Source organism: Siniperca chuatsi, linkage group LG22 (assembly GCF_020085105.1).
Source record: "Siniperca chuatsi isolate FFG_IHB_CAS linkage group LG22, ASM2008510v1, whole genome shotgun sequence".
NCBI classification, from domain to species: Eukaryota; Metazoa; Chordata; class Actinopteri; order Centrarchiformes; family Sinipercidae; genus Siniperca; species Siniperca chuatsi.
The window spans coordinates 307688-330018 of record NC_058063.1 but is presented as its reverse complement, the minus strand read 5'-3'; the positions used below and the strand labels follow the sequence as shown (position 1 = coordinate 330018).

Here is a 22331-nt window from a genome sequence, read left to right as displayed (position 1 = left end):
TAGGAAAACTGAATGCCCTATAATTTTTTAATTAATTTTTTGTACATTGTGAACAAAACCTGAAAAACAATAATTCCATAATGTCGTAAATTATTCCAGTCTGTCTGTCTGTCTGTCTGTATGTCAGTCTCTTACTCTATCTGTCTCTCTGACAGACAGAAAGGTCTAAACTGCCAAAAATAACTCCTTTGATGTGTAATCAGCCAATCAACAACACCTGTTTGTAACTGTATCTGTGTAGCCTGAGGGTGCACAGAGACAGAGAGAGCCTTGTAAAACTTCCCTCCAAAGAAGACACAATGAAGCTTACACTGTAGGTCAAAAAATAACTGAGAAATCATTGTTTCAAAAGTCGCACATTTGTGTTTTTGTCTGAGACTGAGTGGTAAAATAAAATTACAGTGAATGAGACAGTTGAAGGGCTCTCTTGATGCTTTCAGACAGATAATTCAAAAACTGCTTGTCCTATGGTAAAGACTGTAGTAGTGGCAGTAGTAATAGTAGTAAAGACTACAATAGTAGTAGTGGTAGTAGTACCAGCAGTATTAATGATTGTAGTAGTAGTAGCAGTAGTAGTAGTAGTAAAGACTACAATAGTAGTAGTAGTAGTAAAGACTAGTGAAACAAGAATAAAATGTTCCAAACAGATGTGGCTCAATCTCTACAAGCGGACACTGCACAGCAAAAGACACTTCCACAGCGGAACAAAATTTCTTCCCAGCTTGGCTGGTCTACAACAGACTGACTGGCAGCTAACAGCAGCACCAAAGCCACCTCTCTTTCCCTCCCAGGGATGGGTTACGTAACAACTGGGCGTAGCATAGAGTGTACTTGGCTAAGCACAGGACTGTTTAGTTAATGATGTACATGTACTGATGTGTTTTTCTGAGGTTGTTTGTTGTTGTGAAGTGTTTATATGTTAATATGGTAGCCACATGTTAAGTTGATGTTATGTTATGCTCCACACAGTCTTTGCATGCTAACTAACTCCTTTTAACTTGGCACCGTTATCCTAAACAGATTATACATATACACCTCTAATTTAACTTGAACACAACCACACACACGGCGGAGAGTAACTTCAAAGCTTCACATGTTCCTTTGTTTCTGACCTCGTGATTTCATGCTCGTGCATGCGACACTACGGAGGCAGAACAAAGAAACATACACGCATTCCTTTTGGCGCGCACCCAGACCTGCGCACACAGAAGCACATACATACAAACACCCTTTGTTCTGTAGTTTAGTGTATTTAGAGTTAGACTTCACATTGTGTGTTTTTGCTTTGTTTATCTTTAAATAAATGCTTGTGTATAATTATTCTGGCTTCTTTAATGTTGCACAAGAGTGAGTCATTTGCCAACCTCTTCTATGTTGAACTATCAATGGTAATTTTGGTTATAGTAATTAATTTAATTATTACTGAGTTCCAAATTGATAGTTTAGTGTATTTTAAGAGACTCAATCAATTAATTGGCATCATTTCTCTTCTTTAAGATGAGTGGTGCCCCAGAGGACTATTATTACAATTATTATTTTATTAATATTAATATTACCACAACCATTACATTATTATTATTTTAAAATTCTATGTGAAATTTGCATTGTGCTACTGCATGCTCTCTTACCTCCTGGTCTCTCTCTCCTTCTCTCTCTCTCAACCCAACCGGCAGCAGCAGATGGCTGCCCACCTTGAGTCTGGTTCTGCTCGAGGTTTCGGCCTGTTAAAAGTAAGTTTTTCCTTGCTACTGTCACCAAGTGCTTGGTCATGGTGGGAATTGTTGGGTCTCTATAAATAATAATAAAAAGAGTACAGTCTAGACCTGCTCTATAGGAAAAGTGCATTGACATACCTTCTGTTATGAATTGGTGCTATATAAATAAAATTGACTTGCATTGAATTGAATATTGACATTCTTACCAAATTTATGAAAATCTGCATTCCATTAGTTTAAAGATGGCTCAATACGCCATCTACTGTTCACTCTGAACCTTGCAAGGCCAATGCTGACATGGAGTCAACTGTTTGGGACTAATTGAAGTCATGAAATTGATATAAAAAAAGAGTGTTAACGTCCTCTAATCAGATGTGGCTGGCCAACCTCCCCCAGCCCCTGCCTTGAGTGGGAGTCTGTGAAATAGTGCTCATTTTCAAATATGTGGTTTTGACAGCTGTAGAAGCTCCACCGGACTGCATTCTTTTCCTTGATGATGATCCCATGATAAACAGCAGGGCTATGGCTACGTACTGACACTCGCCCACAGACACACACACTCACCGGAGAACCTCTAAGCCTCTCAGAGCCGCTAACATTAGCTCAGCTACAACACAAGTACTAAACAGAAACTTTTACCAAGGGCCATGAATGTGCTTCTAGTGACTGTCAAAGCTCTAGTGGGCTCTGTGTTTCCAGCACGGACACGTGACACACAGAGTCTGACAGCAGCTGCGCATGGCTGGTTAGCTGTCTGGTTGGTGTCTCCTTACCTCCCACGGCACACACTAAGCACACCCCCTACAGTGCTTGTCCTGTTCACTTTTGAATTTTTTAAATATTCTGGGAGGGAGAGAGCTAGCAGAATCTGGGTATGCAGTTACACAATGGTGTAATGATGATGTTGGAGCTGTGGGTGGCCACGCAGTCATGTGTCAACAGGGAGTACAGGAGAGGGCTGAGCATACAGCCCTGAGAGGCGCCAGTGTTGAGAGTCAGGTTGGAGGATGTGGTGGAGCCTATCCACACAATCTGTGGTCTGCCCATCATGAAGTTCAGGATCCAGTAACATAGGGGCAGTGTTGAGTCCCTCTGAGCTCGATGATGAGCTTTGAGGGCACAATGGTACTGAATGCTGAACCATAGTCAATGAACAGCATTCTCACATGTGTCCTGGTGGGAGAGGGCAATTTGGAGGGCTAGGGCGATGGCGTCGTCATTGCCTAGTTACGTTTGCTATGGTTGGACAGTCGCCATTTGAATGAGGGGTTTACCGAACAGTCAGTTGTTGAAGAGGTCCCCTTTGCTTTCCTTCACCTGAGATGCATCATGTTTGTTAAAAACTTGCCAGCTCCGCCTGCTTAATTTGCATATTAAAATCTGATCACAATGTGGGCTGAATGGAAATAAATTCTTATTAACCGCAGGTGTAAATGCAAAGTGATTTATATGATAAGAACTCAATATCCAGATCATATGTTAATACCAGGTGGAGATGGGGTATATTATGTGTGTCTTGGTGTGTGTGTATATATGTGAGAGAGCGATAACCATGGGTTTTATATATGTAAGCATTTCTGTTAATTGTTGCCAGCAGCTATTGTATGTTTCTTATTAGTATGTGTGGGTCTACGTATTTTAATGAGCATGTTGCTTCATCTTTACTTTTGAGAATTTATATGCTCATGAATATGTTTGATCAGCTTGTAGTTTTGTGTGCATGAGCAATCATGCATACATATGTCTAATGTGTGCACTTTTGTGTGTGTGTGTTTGGGTACTCTGCAGTTGCTGCATGATGATGTTGGTGGATGAGTCACCCAGTCTTCACGTGACATCATGAATCACTGCACCTCTTCATGGGCAGAGCTCCAACCATCAACCACTTCACTCCTCCCCTATCTCATACCTCACTCCCTCCTCCCTCCCTCCTCCCTGCCTCTGCCCAGCCATGTGTTACTTTTCATCACCCCATCATCTGGCATGCTCGCTGTCTTCTCTGTTCCTCCACTTTCTCTTCTCTTTTATTTTTACCAGCAGCCTTTCATTTGATTCTAGTTCAGTGTAGCCTAAAACTAAATAATTTTAACCTTGTGTCTCAGCCTTACCTCCAGTGCTGCTTTGGCTGTCTCATTTACTAATGCAAGTCCCATCTCATCCTGTCTGTCTTTTATCTCTGTGCATCTCTGAATATCATTGGACAGCTTGTGGAAGTCCTTGTCAGTAGGCATCATAAGGCTCACTCTAACACACCTCCAAGTTTCAGTGCTTCTCAAACCTTGACAGAGACATGCATTTGTGGTTACTGGTCTGTGTGGGTGTTAGCACATCCCTGCAGCTCACAATCAGCATCTCCGCTAATGACTCCTCTAACCCCTAATCATGCTGCTGAACACCCCCACCGCTGAGCAACACAACGTATCAAAGCAAGCCAAATCTCTTCTGTCTTCTGTTCCCTCCCACCTTTAATTAGGTACTGTCTGTGCTGTAATCAGCCCGAAGGACTACATAGTGATCACAGGGGATTAACATTCTTAACCCTAGATTTAATTTCTTTATCATGATGTATTTATTAGAAGGAGAATATAGTTTTCAAAATGTACCAGACCATCACTGATGCAATTAATGGCCTCAATCTAGTGACAGTGACGTTGACAGTGCTAGCATGTTTGTCCATTTAAGGGGTAACTAATGCAAATTACAAAAAACATATTTTCTCACTTCCCTCTGCTGGTGTCTGTCCATGGTAAATTGTTAAAGTTTTCATATATCTGACCCTGCCTTTGATTGCGAGATCAGCACCTCCATTGTGCCAACACAGTGATCTGACTGAAATTAATGAGATGGTTCCATTTATTTATGCAGTGCTAATGTCATTGTTAACACACTCTTAGACTACTACGTCTTTATGATGATCAGTGTCCCTGTTACTCTGAATAGTACACAAACCCACTTGTCAACAGTTTTCATGGGGTCTATTTCTTCGGTAGAAAGTAATTCCGAAGGACACTGTTCTGCTGTTGAATTCATAAAATGTAATTTTTCAAAGAGAGGAGGCAGAAATATCAGAGATAGATATCTCAAAACCTGGAGAGATACGACTAGATCTAAGTAGAACAAGAAAATATGTTTTCATAAATTTGTTAAACCAAACACTTAAGAAGTTAAAAATTCTCCCCAACCAACATTTTGTTCCATGACAAACTCTCTCAAGAATTATTGACTTGATTTTAATGAGATTTGCTGTTGATATTCATGGTCCTCATGATGATTGCTAATGCCTTTCTCTTTCACTCTCATTGTGAGTGCTTCAAAAACCATCCATCTGCCCATCCATCCCTTCTTACATGCCAACTACCTTGTCCAGGACCATCATAGTAGATGTCACAGTCCTGTATAACTAGTCACTCAGGTGTTAATGAAATGCAATACAGAAACACTGTTGAAAATACGTTCAGTGCTCCCACTGGCGGCGGCATATAATCATTTTAATAGCTAGTATTGCTGTAATATATCTTCCCAGCCAACAGTGGCAGCACCAAGCACACTTCCTGTAACAAATTTTATGAACACCTGAGCGACTGAAATGTCTAGGTTCAGTTTGATGGCTATCTAGGGCCTTTAGTGTCCCCTCTCACACTCACATAAAAATTCTCTCTGTCCACAATGAAGCATTTTCGTAATAAAAATAATTGACTTTATTTTTGTCATTGACATGCACATATTTACATCCAGCAAATGCATGTTTATTACAGTGGTTACAACAAGGTACATCTAGAAGGACCATGGACAATACTGGCCGCATACATGACTCAAACAATGATTTTTAGGTACATCGACGTCATTGTTTCTGTCATCTTAAATTTTTTTAATACTTTTTAAATTGATGCTTGTACGTCAATTTTTTGATGCAAGTGTACATAAACATGCAGACATTGTACCCTCATCTCTGGTCTGTCGCCTCATATCTCAGCTCATTTTTTCTCTCTGTCTCTCCATTCTTAATCTTTAACTTCCTTCTTAATCTCATAAAAAACAACAAATCATTAAAAATTACAAAAAGCCTCCATTCAGTTCACTCTATTTTTTGACTAATGGCCTCATGTTGACATTTTTTTTCATTATGAGATTTCGATAACATGATTCTGTTCGGCCATAATACAGACAAACCAAAGAGCAACAAATACTCTTGTACCCAGTGACGTATTTGAAAAAGAGGGAAAAGGGAGAAAATGAAGTGTTTATTGATTACTGATTATCAGTAGCCATTTAAGTAAAGAAAGGAAATCTCAGCAAAACAATCCTTTTTTCATGTTAAAAAAAACCTTTTTTTTTTTTTACAATCATTTTTATAGCACTGTCATCCAATCCGAGCAGTGAAAAATCCCATCATCATGTTTTTAAAAGTGTAAATTAAACTTTAGATTCTCCTGAATATGAGCAAACTGTTTCCATCTCCACTGGAATCAGTCCCAGAGTCATTTACATTATTCCATCTACTTCCATTACAGAAGCCTTGATCTCATCGATAATATCAAATTATACAAAAGAAAAAAAAAACATAAAGCGTAATGGGAGGGATGTCACAGTGACATATAAGGCAGCAGATTTCTGCTCAGAGTTGGCAAACAACCTCCCACCTACAAATATATACAATGTATGATCAATGGTTGTGCAACATTTAGATAACAAGAAAAACTTTTAAAATAGACTTTGAGTTGATAATGATAAATTAATACTAAAATCACACTAAATGAGCTGAAGGGAACTTTGGGATTTAGGGGCACTTTGGGGTGCTATAACAAAACCATGGAGAGTATCTTTAAAGGATAAGGTATCATACATATACATATCTCATGTGCAGAGCCAAACTAACCATGAATGTATCCTACTAACAAGTATTGTGCATGTATCCAAAACCTGATATATCTTATATATATATATTCCTCTGTGCCATAGAGCTCTGTTGTTGTCCAAAAAGTTTTAAAAACATATCAATGAGCCACATTGTTACTCTGGGTTACTGGGTTCAATACCATGAACACACACACTGTAGTTTATTTTGACTCAATTTCACAAACACCCTCCTGCTGCCCCACATACTTACCAGAGCACTAAATGTGGATTAATCCTCCGCTGAAAATAGTCCCCAACAAATGCACCATTGTACATTGTACATGAAATGTGAAATGAGATGTGAAAGTAAGCAGGGTTTAAACTTCTCTCTTAAGCTCTCTTTTTGAATTATTCACACAACTGAGTGCAACACCATGAATACCTTGGAGGAAATACTGTCTGAAAGTGCGCTCTGTTATCCCCACTGGTAGAATTTATCGCGTTGAGGTTTCCAAAATCACGCAAAAGACAGGGAGGCAGTGGGATGCAGCCAGGAGGCGGCTATGACAGCAGGGCCATTCAACTGCAGGACAACTGCGGCCTTTCCTCCTGTTTGAGTAACGTTTGATAAAAACTACAGTGGCCAACTGTTTAAGGAAATGATTTAGCTTTTTTTTTTTAAAGAAACTATATATTTGTGAGCCATTTTTAAATATTTATGTCTTCAGTAGGAACCAATGGACTTCGAGCTGAGTGCTACGAACAGGGTAGGGTTGTCAGAAAGTATTGAGAGACTAACACATTTGGTTTGGTCTTTTCATGGGAGTTAACAATAAGAAAAATATAGAATAACACCAGCCTTGTCCTTTAAAATGCATATGTTTAGTAAGAGAACAGTATACCTCCACCACTGCATCCTCTGAAGGCATCAACTGTAAAATAATGCCATATAGAGTTTGCCCAGGGTTTGGCACCATAGCAACAAGGTAATTGAGGTTATGCAAAAGGATGAGTCATCCAAGCCATTACAGTGGCTTCTACAGCTGTTTTATGAAATATGCTTTTTGGTGCATTCACTTTCTTTATAAAGATATGCGTATGTATGTGTGAGTATACATAATGGAAAGGTGCTGTTCTGCTGAAAAATCTTTGCTGCATTTTTTTTTTTACAAATAACACAAAAATGATACATTTGCATAAAAATGTATCCATTTTAAAAGATGATATAAGTATTGCAAATGACTTTGCTGGCTTTGCAAATGACTCAAGCTCATACATAATCTGATTCCCAGATTATGTATGAGCTTGATTTCATCTCTAAGAGATGATAGGTGTGTCAGTTGACACACTATGTAGTCAACTATGTGGACGCCCTGTGGTCTGGGGTTGTTTTTCCTGGTTTGGGCCAGGCCCCTTTGTTCCAATGAAAGGAAATCTTAAGCTTCCAGCATACAATGATATTTCAGTGCAACACCGTGAATATGCATATAATGATATTTATATAGTGGGATTCCAACTTTGCCTCAGTAGTTTCCCAATTCCCATGTGCACAAAGCCAGCTCTGTAAAGAAATGTGTGGCTGAATGGAAGAAAATTCCTGCAGCCAGGTTCCAACATCTGGTGGAAAGTCTGAAACCAGTGGAGAATGAAGGCTTTTATAGCAGCACATTCATGTCCATAGTTTGGGAATCACATGTTCAACTATCACATATGGCTGGAATGTTTGGCATCCACATGCTTTTGGCCACGTAGTGCATGTAATTTCTATGAGAGTATGTTTATGAAATATTTTTCAAATTTCCTGTCTGAGATAATTACACAAATGTTCTTTTTGTGTTTAGACAGTAAAATTCAGCCATCAGCCATCAAACATTTTCTGGCACCTGTCTACAATTCATCTGACTCTCATTCTCTGACTCTGAAACAGATTTTTAAAAAGGTACAGGTAACAACATATTTAACCGTCCTCCTTTGTTGGCACTGTAAAATGTCCAAATGGAGAATGCTGTCATGCCTAGAGTTTAGATGAAAAGTTCTAGCATGATACAAATCCTTGCAGCATCATGCTTTACAACAGACCACATTCCTCCTGTTTCCCCTCTTTCACAGAGGAGTGTAGATGTGTATCTTTCCTTTCATTTTCCTACTAAAGTTCCATTTTATCTACCACTGGAAAAAAGTCCAAAGTCCTTGTCCAAATCACAACCAATCAAAATAGGTGAAAGAAACTTGTTACATATGTAAAACAAAACCAAATACCATCAAAACAAAATCACAATACACTCTTTTCTGCTAATTTTCCCTATTCTCGCTCTCCTCTCATCCCCTTTTAGTCCAATATTTGAAGTCTCTTCATAAGTATCTGCTGTATGTATTTCTCCAGATCATCACGGTTGCTGCTGTGTGGCTGCTTTCCAGCTACATAATAATCTTCATTTCTCGTCACTGCAGGTGCCGGGGCTGAGTAATAAAACTGCTTCTGTTGAGGATAGATCACAGGCATTCGGGGAGGGGAACGTGGTTTGGGGATGGGTATTGGCTGAAATGTCCAAGGGTGCAGTGGGAGGGGGTAGGCGGAATTTCCCAGGAAGTTGGGTTTGGGGACGTAATAACGGGGTTTGGGTCTATGTGGGGGAGGAAAATAGATGGGGTAGTAGTCTGGGTATGGCTTCCGCTGGTAGTAGGATGGGTATGTGTAGGTGTATAAAGGATAGCCAGCCCAAACAGACTTGGGTGATTTGAGCCAGAGTTCTTGTTTGACTGACAGAGGCTTCTGAGGTGTGGGCCAAAGATTTTGATTGGTTAGCAGAAGCTTTGCAGGTTTGCTCCAGAAATCCTGTGATTTTGTTGGCGATTTCTCCTGGAACCATGTTTTGAGGAGATTGACAACTGAAGATGGTTGTTTAGAGACGGGGAAGCTATTTTGATTGGTTGAAATCGGCGATGCTGAGAAACCACTGGTAGATGAGAATGAAGACGACATCGGAGTTAGAGGTTTTTGCCAACGAGATGTCATCTCAGGCGGCACGTCTTTCTTCTTCTTCTTCTCCACATCACTGATGATATCCACCACATCATCGGCAGGTAGATGGAGCTTGCTGGAGATCTCAATCAGCTTGTCGATGGTCTGGGGATCAATATCGTCCTCCTCTGTCACTTCCTGTTCCTCATCAGACCTCTTGTCCTCTGCGGCATTGGACAGAAATGAGCTGTACTTCTTGTTCCCGTTATTCTGTTTGACCATGTAGCGCAGCAGCATGTCTGAGGCGATGTCAGCTAACTTCTCCTCCTCCATCTTGGCTCTCTGTGCCTCAGCCGCCTGCCTCCTCATCTCCTCCTGCTCTGCTTTAGCCTGAGCCTCCTCCTCCTCTGGGCTCAACATCTCTTCATCTTCCTCCTCCTCTTCTGGTTCATTATCTTCCATCACCTTTTGCTCTGCTGGAAGCTGGGACTGTGCTGCATTACTACCAGCATAATTACTGTCTTCAAAGTCATCCATAAAATTGCCCCCCCTGAATATTGGGAAGTTCAGAGCTTTCTGTGTCTCCTCTTGCCATTTCAGTTTTTTCTTAGACATGGTGAGGTCGCCACCTTTGTTGATTGGTATGATGTCATTGTAGCTACTGTAGCCTCTGCTCTCTCTCTGGTTTTGCTCTGAATCTCTCTCCCTCTCGGCTGTGTTCAAACGAGGAAACTCCTTCATCATGGCCTCAAGGTTCTTCAGCTCCTCTGGGCTGAGCTGCTCCTCCTCATTGCTGCCTTGTTCTGGGCTGTTTGGTCCCTGCTGGGGCTGCCCATTCTCCCCTCTTCCATCTGGACTGACTAGCTGCTGCTCTGTTTGGACCTGGACTGTCTGGCTTGTGGTATGACTGGTCACCTTCTCTGTCATCTTCTCCTCTTCTTCCTGAGCTTTCTTCCTCTCCTCTTCCTCCTCTCTTTCCTGCGCTGTCTCCTGTGCAGCCATCAGCAGGTCTAACTCCTGTCGTCCATCTCTGACTCGGTCTGCTTCTTTCATCGTTTTCACGTCTCTGTATGACTCTTCTTTTTTCACCTCCCCCATCTCAGCATTCAGCCACAGCTTTTCTTCTATCCCATCGCGCTCCTCTCCCTCCCTTCCTCTCTCTACTTGTGAGCGATTCAGAGCCTCCAGTAAAACCGCTGCTAGTGTTTTGGGATCCACATCTTTAAAGAGCTCCTCTTCTTTCTCTGCCTCTTCTTTCTGTATTAATCGTCTCTCCTCATCCTTTCTTTGCCTGTCTCCCGACACCGTCAGTCCAGGAGGAGTATCTTTGTGTGGGTTATTGACATCTCCAGGGGTGTTGATTGGGTTGGGGGTAGACCGATGGAGGAAGGAAGCCCCTGTCAGGAGGACCAGGAGGGTAAGGGCACTTGAGGCATCGTGGTACCCAATCATGGCCACTCAGAACAGGGCCTGCTGTGAGCAGTGAGGGGGATCCAAAATGCCTAGAGAAGAGAGAAAAACACAGGAGCACATCTTCAGTTTTTTCTTGCCATGTAGCACAAAATCACAGCACAGTATCAGAGAAATTTCGGAGGAGATGATCCCATTCAATTCATTTCAATGGAAAAGCTTTAAATGGCAATGGAAAATGTGGTTGGGTCTGGTTTAGGTCTGGGGGCACCTTACGGACATCATAAGGAGATGAAAGAAAAGCCAAAGGAAAAAGCTACACAATACAAGGACATAACAAAAGAGAGGTAAGATAAAAGTTGACATCAGTTACATTTTGGTGTTTTGGCAAGCTATTTAGAACTTATTCTGTGTTAATGATCATGAATCACACCTGAGTTGGTGTTATAAACAGAATCACAGTTGCTCTAGTCCATCCATCCATCCATTATCTATACCTGCTTATCTCGTCCAGGGTCACAGGGGGCAGGAACCAATTCCAGGTCACGCTGAGAGACAGGGTACGCCTGGACAGGTCATCAGTCTACTACAGGATTGATATATAGACAGGCAACCATTCACACCTAAAGGTAATTTAAAATCTCCAGTTAACCTAACCTATATGTGTAGGACTGTGGGAGAAAACCGAAGCACCTGAAGAAAACCCACACAGACATGGCGAGAACATGCAAACCTCATACAGTAAGGCCCCAGCCAACTGGAGGCTGGAACCCAGGACCTTCTTGCTGTGAGGTGACAATGTTAACCACTGAACCACCGTGCCACACTGTACCAGGCTGTACTGTAGTTTTGAATTAATCAGTTTAAATCTGTTACTTTTATTGACCTCTGTTGGAGAATAGTATAAATTGCAATAAGTCAGCACACATTTTTATTATCATTTAGCGATGGGTACTGAATAAATTCTTTTTTGAACCGAACAAAATGCATCCATAGAACCAAGTACTAAAAAGCTAGCATTGAATGTTCATCATTCATAATCTTTTTTACTTATTCTTTGATCAGATTTGGCAGTTTAGTATTTTTTTCAGTAAAAGTTATCATGCGGCTGCTTAATATTTAACAACATTTTTCTTTTGTTCAATCAAAAAAGGGTTTTGGAGAAAAACAGGTTTATAATCTTACAATAAGGTTTGCCAAAACTCATTCTGTTGGCACCAAGACTGAAAAAATTTAATCCATACATAATTGATTTCATTTTAGGAGGTTAAGAATGATGCTTCACAGTTATTTTAGTTATTACGATTACACTACACAGTCAGCATACGGAAAATCTTGCTCAGCCTGACAAAATACAGGGATAGTTACACAATATAACACTGGTACTCGCACCTAGTCCCAGGGAGGCACATGCATTTACCACATGTGGCACACCATTTCACTTATTCACAAAATTCACATATGGGCACATTTGATTTTCAGAAATTTCACATGTAATAGATTGTCATTGTTGTGAAATGTGAGATGTGACATGCGAAAACAACACGTTTGCATAGTATTACATGTGAAAGAATTCACATTACACTGATACAGGTGTATTGTTTAACTTGTCAAATGTCATATTTCACATGGTTTTTCTAATACCCACACCCGATTAGCTGGATCAGGTGTGTTCAGCCAGTGAGGAGCTGGAAGGAACCAACTCTTGATCCACTAAAAGACCATACTTTCTCTAAATCAAGTGTAGGCATAGTAGGGACAGATGAAAATATGTAATGGTGTGGCTCTCCAGGAGCAGGAGTAAGCACAACTGCAACTATTTTGCTGATAGAGTAATGCTAGACTACTCATTTCAGCTCATCACAAAGGACAGCTCCTGATGCTGCTGGCGGGGAGGGACCCGCTGTTGTCCTTGGTGCTGACATCTTCAACACAGCATTCTGAAGTGCAACAAATGCAGTGACGTTGACTCATTAGTCCAAAATATTACAGCAGCCAAACATAACAGCACATGTATTGCCATTCCTTCTTTTCAACAGGCAACACGTCTACATATTTGTCTACTCTCCAGTCTAGGATTTGTGGAAAGTGCACATATGGGTCTGAAAGGTAACTGTGTGGTTCCAGGGGCCTGCACTATAAAGCAGGATTTGAGGTTATCAAGGAAACTTCAGATTTAACTCTAGGTTTTCAGGGTTATGACAATGGTTCACTTCTTACCGGGGAGATCGCCATGATAACTGCATTTAACCTGCTCCGGAGCAGGTTATGGTCTAAGGCAGTTAGTTAGACACTGCAAAAAAATATCTGGGTCACACTTTATTTTACGGTACACTAATAAGACGTAATAAGCCATAAACCAAATAGGAGATCCTATACACAATTAGACACTATTTTACAAGATCATAGTCTAATTAAATCAAATACAATACCATATCAGATCCAAAATATGCTACAGTTAGATGCTATTCTTCCGTTACTATGAAATTACGCTATATTAGACACCACATTTAATGCTGCCAAGATGGGCCTATGACAGCTTAATTAGACAACACATGCTGTAATTGATGAATTTAATGCCATATTATATCAGACATAACATTTAGTTGCACACCATTAATAGTTCCGGGAGGGTAACAACAAGGGGACGTATGTAGAGGGGAGTTCGGTTGTATTGTATGTATGAATGTATTTATTTATTATATATGATATTTATTGGTATTTGTCAGGTGTATATTTGGGTAAGCTCCCTTCTACCCACTTCCCGCTTGTTGTTCTGTCCCGGAACTAATAGTCTGTGTGCAAGCCCCCAGGGAATTCTTTTGTCCGAACACCCTGGGAGAAGGAGAACAGGCGACACCGAGAAGGAGAGACAACTCGGGACAGAGTCTGAGCATACCCGGATGGCGGAAATGGAATCAGAGGAGGAATCGGAGCGTGAAATTGGAAACACGGACTCGAGAGGATTTGAAAATAAAAAGAAAAGGAAGAAGAGTAATGCAAGTGATTCCAGTCAGACAATGAAGAAAGAAGAGAAGTATCTTGTCGGGATGGTAGCTGTGACACAAACAGACGGCATTTTCAAGGATCCACAGTCGGAAAGTTTGTAAGAGGAAAGCTTGGAGATGTAAGATCGGTCAGGATAACAAGAAGTGGGATGGTTATCGTTGACTGGGTATCAAAGCGTCAGAGAGATAGAGCCCTGAAGATTTGTGCATTTAGAGCTCATAGCAGTGTGAACTGCTTCCTACTTGGATCAGAAGTGAAGAATAAGGGAATAGTAAGCGGCGTGCCACCGACAATAGAGGCCGAGTCATTTCGGGAGGTCAAAGAAGTGTGTGAGGCAAGAAGGCTGACAGGATTCTGAAAAGGGGAGAAGGAGGACAGTAGCTCGGTGTGTTTGACGTTTGAGGGGGAATTGCTGGAAAGATTGTATCTAGATTATGTGTGTTACAGGGTGAGGCCATATGAGAGAGCTCCTCGCCCATGTTTATGTTGTCAGGAATATGGACATGTTGGTGCAGTATGTAGAGGAGGCAGAAGATGTGGGAGATTTGGAAAGGATAACTGTAATGTGGAGGAGTGCAAAGTGGAGAAAGAGCAAGCAAAGAGCCTGCACTGCAAGGAAAATCACCATATGGGATCAGCACAGTGTCCAAAAAGAATTAAGGAAGTAAAAGTGAATAAAATCAGAGCAGAAAAGGGATAATCATATGCTGAAGCTGCTAAGAGTATGGAGAGAAACGATGAAATGGTGGCAGTGCAAAAGGAAAAGGAGCAGAAAGGGAATGGAGATGATCAGAGCATCAGTTTGGACAAGAAACGATTTCTGGCATTCATTGCCATGGTTATAAATTTTGCTGCTGAAATAAAGGGGAAGTCGGAAAGGATTAAGATGGTGCTGGACGCTGCAAGAAGGTTCTTGGATGTTGTGGACGTATCTGGAGAGGATCTAGATGTTACATTGAGGGAAGGAGTTGCACCAACTCAGACAATTGGGTCTGGGTTATAGAATGGACTATGGCATGGGAGCACTTTGGGTGGACACTGTAAATAGATTACACTGTGAAGCTGTTACAATCCAGTAGTTGGCGGTAATGCACAATTATGGATGCCAACCGCCATAAAACTCAACAGAAGTAGAAGAAGAAGAAGAAGAAGAAGAAGAAGAAGAAGAAGAACAGGCAGCGGTAAGTTTGTGCACGACTCAGACAGATTTCAATTTACTATTACAATTAGCTTAGCATGAGTCCAACATTATACTCCACAATTAACAAATATTTCGATAGTCAAAAATCATTGAACATTATTTGCTTGTTCACAGGCCAGCGCCATGTGGAACAGCCCAGCTTCCGCTGTGAAGCACCAGACTCATTCGAACTGCAATATGCAAGTAATCAATCAATGAATACATTTGTTAAAATACCATCCGTTTTTATTTAACCTGTGTACTAATATGCAAATCTGTGCATAAATTATCCATGTTCGTCTAGTAATACTATTTAGGCAACTATTAACTAGTAACAGCGACCAGTCATTACACCTATACAACTTTAATGTGTGGTTAGGGTTAGATATATTGTTTCACTTTTTCACTTTAGTTCACAGTACAGTTCTGTTGTAATGTGTTGCATATTAGCCTCTAAGAAAGTCTAATAAGATCTAACAGTGTAAAATAAAGATGCAATGTCCTGGCAGCTTCCATAATATTACTGGGGTTAGATAGTGACATGGCATTAAATGGTCTGTTGTCTTAACTGGTATGGGAGTAGAGCGTCCGTAGCGGAAGGATGTAGGCCTATTACTATGTATTAGTTACTACTTACAAACTCCAAAGGACTCTGGAGAACATCCAGGCTAGAGGGACATGTGAAGTAGCGACCAGATGTGACCCAATGTGGTTTGACTTTAATATACGGTGCAGTTTTCAACTTATGAGCAAATTACCCTTTAAGAAAGTGAAACTGTGTTATATAAAGGCCAAATAAATGTACTGTCCTCTGAGCTCTCTGTGTTTTGTCTGACTATTATAAAGGCTATGTCCGTTATAATATGGCATTAAATTCGTCTAATTACAGCATGTGTTGTGTAATTAAGCTGTCGTAGGCCCATGTTGGCAGCATTAAATGTGGTGTCTAATATAGCATAATTTGGTAAGGATAGAATACCGTTTAACTGTAGCATATTTTGGATCTGATATATTATTGTATTTGATTTAATTAGACTATAATCTTGTAAAATGATGTCTAATTGTGTATTAGGATCTTATATTTGGTTTCTAATTAGAGTATAATTTGGAATAATAGTGTCTAAGTATAATATATGTTGGGTCTAATAAGTTGGGTTTATTATTACAGCATAATTTAGGTGTTCGTTTACTGTCTAATAAAAAACATTTCTAGTTTCAGTCTAATTTGATACAAAGTACGGCTTATTAAGTCTTATTAGTCTAACAGAAGTTATATCATTGCACTTTTCCTATAGAGCAGGTCTAGACCGTGCTGTTGATATTATTTACAGAGACCCAACAATTCCTACCAAGAGCAAGCACTTTGGCAACAGTCGCAAGGAAAAAAGTCCTTTAAGAGGCAGAAACCTCAAGCAGAACCAGACTCAGGGGGGGGCGGCTGCTGCCGTGTTGGGTTGAGAGAGAGAGAGCAACAAAATAAAGTGCGACCAATATCTGCAGTAATTTTGTCTATTATAGCATCTAAAAATCTTCTTTTATCAAGACAAGTAACAAAAATCTGCCATACGGTGAGATTATCTCGCCACCTTAAAAATAGTAATACAATCTACATGGTTAAAGAATTTTACAAATCATTTTTTATACTGGTGCAGAGATGTTTCAAGACATTCTTTTTCAAGAAAATCTCTTAAACAAGTTATTTGTGATAGAAACGTTGAAATTTCAAGACACAATAACAGACCAAATGAGTGGTTGAGCCAGGCATATTCTGCAGTGAAGGGAGTGGGGGTGGCTGGATTGCAGGGGATGTATGATGCATGATGTGCAAACACACAACGAAGGATTAAGATAAATAGGATCTAATATGACTGATCTCACCCTCCATATATAAACCAAACAAATCAGCTTGCTTGCACATGTCATGTTCTCTCCTGCAGAAAGTAGGCTTCTGACCTGAGCAGGTTACAATACAATTTATACCAGCATCTTTGCTGGTATAAACTGTAGGCAAGAATCAAAGAATATAGCATAAAGCCACCTCCAGACTTCTGTCAACATGAGTAACTTCCCCACAGCCTGCACACTAACTGTAAACCTCCAAACCCCAAACAAACATGGACGTCAGTGTTATGCAGACATTTTAGACATGACAAAGGACTGTCATGGTCACTGTCTCTCTGTTATCATAATCTTTTTACTTTGAACATCACTGCACCTTAATGCACGTGAAGGCAACAGTTTGAAGCAGCTTCATTCTACTTTATTTTTCAGCCTGTTTTTTTTGGCAAAGCGAGTCATGGTGATGATGGCTGGAAATGACAATAATTGTGATGATGATGATGATGATGATGATGATGAGGAAGAAGAAGAAGTGGAAGAAGAGGAGGAGGACAATACAGCCACCTCTTTGTTAGCCATAAACAAAGAAATATGGCCAGTCCAAGTAACAATAAATTCAGCTCCCACATGGGCTGCAATTCACCACAACATAATACAAAGTCTCATTTAAAAATCGCTCATATGTCTATAAACCATTGACTGTTAAGATTTTCGTTTTCACAAGAGAAGGTAAAGTAATGCCAAATACGTTGACACTTACTCGCAGTTCTGTTGGAGCAGCGGGGGGATTCCAGTTTCCCCTCCTCGTCACGTCACACTCAAAGCTGCCAGAATACTGCTGACATGCACAGACCCCACTGCCTGCACTGTGTGGTTGCTGTTGTTGTGTGTGAGTTGTTGTTGTTGATGTCTAATGTTAAGAGTCGTCACTGTTGTTGTTGCTGAGTTGCAGCCTCCTCCTGCGCTCCTCTCCGGGGATTCCTGTGCTTGGCTCGTCTGTTTTCAGGACCAAGAACAGCGGCTGCGGCTGTCTTATACTACCACCCTCCCGGTCCACGTGATTCATGCGTCAAGCTGTCCCCATTGACGTCACCAGACTGGGTTTCATTCATAAGATTTTTCTGCACCCCCGCCCTAAATATTGATTTGAAAGCAGGGCCACTCTAGTTTCTTTCTTATACAAAGCACAAATGCAAAAATAATCTCACATATTGATATGATTTAAATACTTAAAATGATGATAAACAATGTGTATGATTTCGATCAGCATGCAATAATGAGAAATTATAATAATACAAGCTGAATAGGCTGAATGATATCAATTAAATTTAATCTATTTTTGAGGAATAAGCAAAGATAGGCAAAATATTCCTTAAATATAATCCCAGAATAATTTCTAATTTTGTCTTCATTCATGTTGGGCCCTAGGGCTAATTATGAATTCACCCAATCACACTCATGAAGAAGAAGTATTAGAGATATAAGAGATTGTCTTATCAGAAGTGAACCACCTATGTGTTACACATTGTTTATTCAATCACATATAACGTGATATACAGTTTATATACTGAAGCAGTATTTTCTCAAGCTCAAGAAGGAAAAAAGTGAAACATAATATGTAAATGTAACCTGACTACTGCATAAAAAGTTCTTGGAGTGCTCTAAAAAATGAAAATGTGTAAAATTTCCATGACAACTGGGCAACTTCATCTGTCTAGGAAGATCATGTAATGTGATAAAAAAAAAACCCAGAATAGCTATATGGATCTTGTGGCGAGATTGTTTTACCAAGTTTATATACTTTATATCACCAGATATTTACATTTTCCTCTTCTTTTTATTCTCTTCTTTTCCATCTTATCTATCCTTTTCATCTTCCTTTTTATCGTTTTGTCTCTTAATGTCTCTAAATATTTCTCCTTTGTGTTCCTCTTTTTGCTTCCTTTTCCTCTGTGATATAAACAAACACAAATAAAAACAGTAAAAATGAAAAAAAAAACACTGCCAAAAGATAAATATGTGACAATAATAACTTTTGAGCTTGTAAGTTTATTTTTGACCTTTGTGTATTTGTGACAAAATAATCCCAATACAAGATCCACATACTAGCTTTTTGGAGCATCTCAACCACATCTTACAGTCTTCACCAGTGAATGGAAGTGGCTCAGGCATCATCATGTGAACCCAACGTGTGATCAAAAGCTCTGCTGGTACACCCTAAAGACCTAAAGACCCCCCTGAGAGGAAGACTGGAGTGGTGTATGCCATCATTATGACATTACATGTGGCAGCTGTGGGGAACACTACATGAAACACATACTACAGTGAAACAGGAAGGACCCTGGACAAGAGACTGAATGAACACCAGAAACAGACAACATCAGCTGTCTGTGAACACCATACCAAAACCTCTCACAGCATCAGATACAGTTTACCATCTCCCTGCATATACAACCACCTGTTATCATGTGACTGATGAAGACTGACATATGGTTGAAAGCCCAAACTTTGAGTTACATTTCCACTGTAATTGCCCACATTTTGTTTTATAACAACCCACACTGTTTACTGATGCACTCATTAAATGTCATTTATGCAAAGCTAATTAGAACATTCATATAGATCAGAGAAGAGCTGGAGAACTTCTTCACTGGAAGAACACCAGACATCTCCGTCCAGAAAAGTGCAGTACTAGGAACAGCAAAGATACTGCGCAGAACCCTTAAGCTCCCAGGCCTCTGGTAGAGGACCCAAGCTCGAAGGATGAGACCACCCGTGGAGGGTGAAGGACGAAGTTTTATATATATATGTGTGTGTGTGTGTGTGTGTGTGTGTGTGTGTGTGTGTGTGATTACAGAACATGCATACACACAGAGTGCAACAAAGTTAAAATTTTAATTTGAAATTGTTAAAGGAGGGCTATAGGAGAGCAGAGAGCAGCTGCAGCACCACTTGCTGGTCATTACCTGCACTCTGAATTAGGAATCAAGTGCAGTGAGTCACCTCACAAAGTTCAGTACCTGCTACACTGCTGCATGTTGGTGTTAGTGTTGGGTGTCTACCCACTCATTACAAGTGTCTTTAAGGAGGGTGTGGAGAGAAAACAGGTGGAGGACAGAAGAATAGAGCACCATAAAATTAAGGTGTTTAAACATGCAGGGCAGCATGAAAGGTTGAAATTAAGAGTACAATAATTGGTACATATCCAGAAGTAAACGCCACACCGCATCACTAAGAGGTCCAGGTGGAGGTCTTTGAGGACAGGATGTGGATGATGTGTGGTGGTATGAGTGCTGTGTCCAAGTTTCGAGATATCTGTCTCCAGTGGAAAATAACTTAGGTATATACAGTATATTACTATATATTTGATGCTAATTTATACTATGAAGTTTTAGAACTAGGCTTGGGAACAAAGACCAAAGGGCGGCAGAGACAGAGAAGTGCACAATGCAAATTCCATGGTAGTGGTAACATTAATATTAATAAAGTAATAAAAATAGAAATTATAGTGATAGGAATAGTAATGATAGTTAAGTTAATCAAGTTAGTTATATGATGTATTCATAATATATTCATAACACACAGTACTTTTAATGAAATTCACTACGTCATCCTCAAAACTTATTTTGTTTAACAATGACCCATTTTGGTGTGATTCGGCACCAGTATTACCGTGATGACAATGTTATCAGCGCCTTTCAAAACCATTACAAATAACTGTTTCAAAAATCAGAGTCAGAATCAGCTTTATTGCCAAGAAGGTTTACACATACAAGGAATTTGCTTTGGTATTTTGGTGCAAAAACAGTAAACGTAGTAAAAATATAAAGACAAATAAAGCGAGTACTGCAGGTCAAGAAATATAAATATAAAATATAAGACTGACAATAAGATATTAAAGAATGTTAAAAAATATTAAGAATAATAAGAAAATAATGAAGAATATGTACAATATGACCAATGGATGGACCGCAGGGAGTGTCTGAAACAGTTTGTGTCCAGGGTGAGAGGGGCCAGCCACAAACTTTCCTGCTCACCTCAGGGTCCTGGAGGCATACAGGTCCTGGATGGAAGGTAGATTGCAGCCTTTCAGGAGTGGAGTCAGGCACACTCAGCTGGGAGAGCTTGCCCTGTAGCTGGGCCGGGATAATGGTGTTGAAGGCAGAGCTGAAATCCACAAACAGCTAGTGCGCATGTGCAAACGTGCAAACGTGCATGCTGCCTGTTGCCGTTGCTCCGTCTCATCATCTTACTTATTCCAACGATGGTAATAGGGAGGAGGTGAGGGCAATCCAGGCTGACCTGAAGGTGAAGATCAGGGAGGCCAAGGAGAAGTACAGGTGGAAGCTGGAGTGGAAATTCCAGCAGAACAACATGAGAGATCTGGAGCGGCATGAAGAGCATCACTGGCTTCAGACCGACTGACAGCAGAGGAGTTGAAGGCAGCTTGGACAGGGCCAGCAAACTTAATCTGTTCTTTAACAGATTCAACACACCTGGACCCCCTTCAGTTCGCTTACCAGCCCTGGCTGGGAGTTGAGGACGCCATCATCTTCCTGCTGAACCACATCTACACCCACCTCGGCAAACTGGCAAGCACGGTGAGGATCATGTTTTTTGACTTCTCCAGTGCTTTGAACACCATCTGGCCAGCCCTGCTGGGTGAGAAACTGGCAGCAATGCAGGTGGATGCCCCCCTCGTATCCTGGATTGTTGACTACCTGCAGACCATAGCATGTGTGTCTGCAGCACTGTGTGTCGGACAGCGTGGTCAGCAACACTGGGGCCCCTCAGGGGACTGTCCTCTCTCCCTTCCTCTTAAGAACAGTACATAGGCGAGTGTAAAAACAGTACATAGGCGAGACCAAACAGCCACTTCACAAAAGACTTTATCAGCACAGACGACACGCTAACTCAGGATTACAGAGCGCCGTGCATTTGCATCTAAAAGCTACAAACCACACATTTGAAGACAGCGAGGTGAAGATTCTAAGTAGAGAGAAGAGTTGGTTTGAACGGGGCGTCAAGGAAGCCATTTTTGTAAAAAATGAGAACCCCTCTTTGAACAGAAATGGTGGTCTGAGATTCAATCTGCCCAAAGTCTATTAGAGTGTATTATAACCTTGGTCACGCCAATCACATGCTAATCAGGTACTTAACAGTGATGAAGTAGATGCAGCCAGAAAACAATAGGCCTGATTACTGATTACTGGGCCATCTTGGAAACTATTAGGTCAGTTTCAGGTGAAACTAGCTATTAGCAGATACTCAGGCAGATTCCTTCCTGAGGGCAGGGCTTATGTAACACAGAGTAGCTTAAATTTCTAATTCCCGTCCCATTATTTCACAATTGAGAATGACTTCCGGATGGGAGCCGAAA

The 22331-nt window shown here is 40.7% G+C and overlaps 1 protein-coding gene across 2 annotated transcripts; it reads right to left on the bottom strand.

Annotated features, from left to right (window-relative positions):
* Window positions 1-5387: 5387 nt before the first annotated feature.
* vgf (VGF nerve growth factor inducible) lies at window positions 5388-18002 on the bottom strand. 2 transcript variants are annotated; one of them, XM_044184834.1, is made up of 3 exons: window positions 17712-18002; window positions 11421-11509; window positions 5388-11015 (listed from the first exon to the last, which is right to left on the bottom strand). In XM_044184834.1, the coding sequence occupies exon 3, from the start codon at window positions 10963-10965 to the stop codon at window positions 8881-8883; it is 2085 nt and encodes a 694-aa protein (XP_044040769.1). In that variant the 5' UTR covers window positions 10966-11015; window positions 11421-11509; window positions 17712-18002; the 3' UTR covers window positions 5388-8880. The 2 variants fall into 2 exon arrangements, with proteins under 2 accessions (XP_044040769.1, XP_044040768.1); XM_044184833.1 differs by lacking the exon at window positions 11421-11509.
* Window positions 18003-22331: the final 4329 nt, after the last annotated feature.

Bases quoted from the DNA above. Each gene is read 5' to 3' on its own strand.
- vgf (XM_044184834.1), bottom strand. From the start codon at position 10,965: ATGATTGGGTACCACGATGCCTCAAGTGCCCTTACCCTCCTGGTCCTC.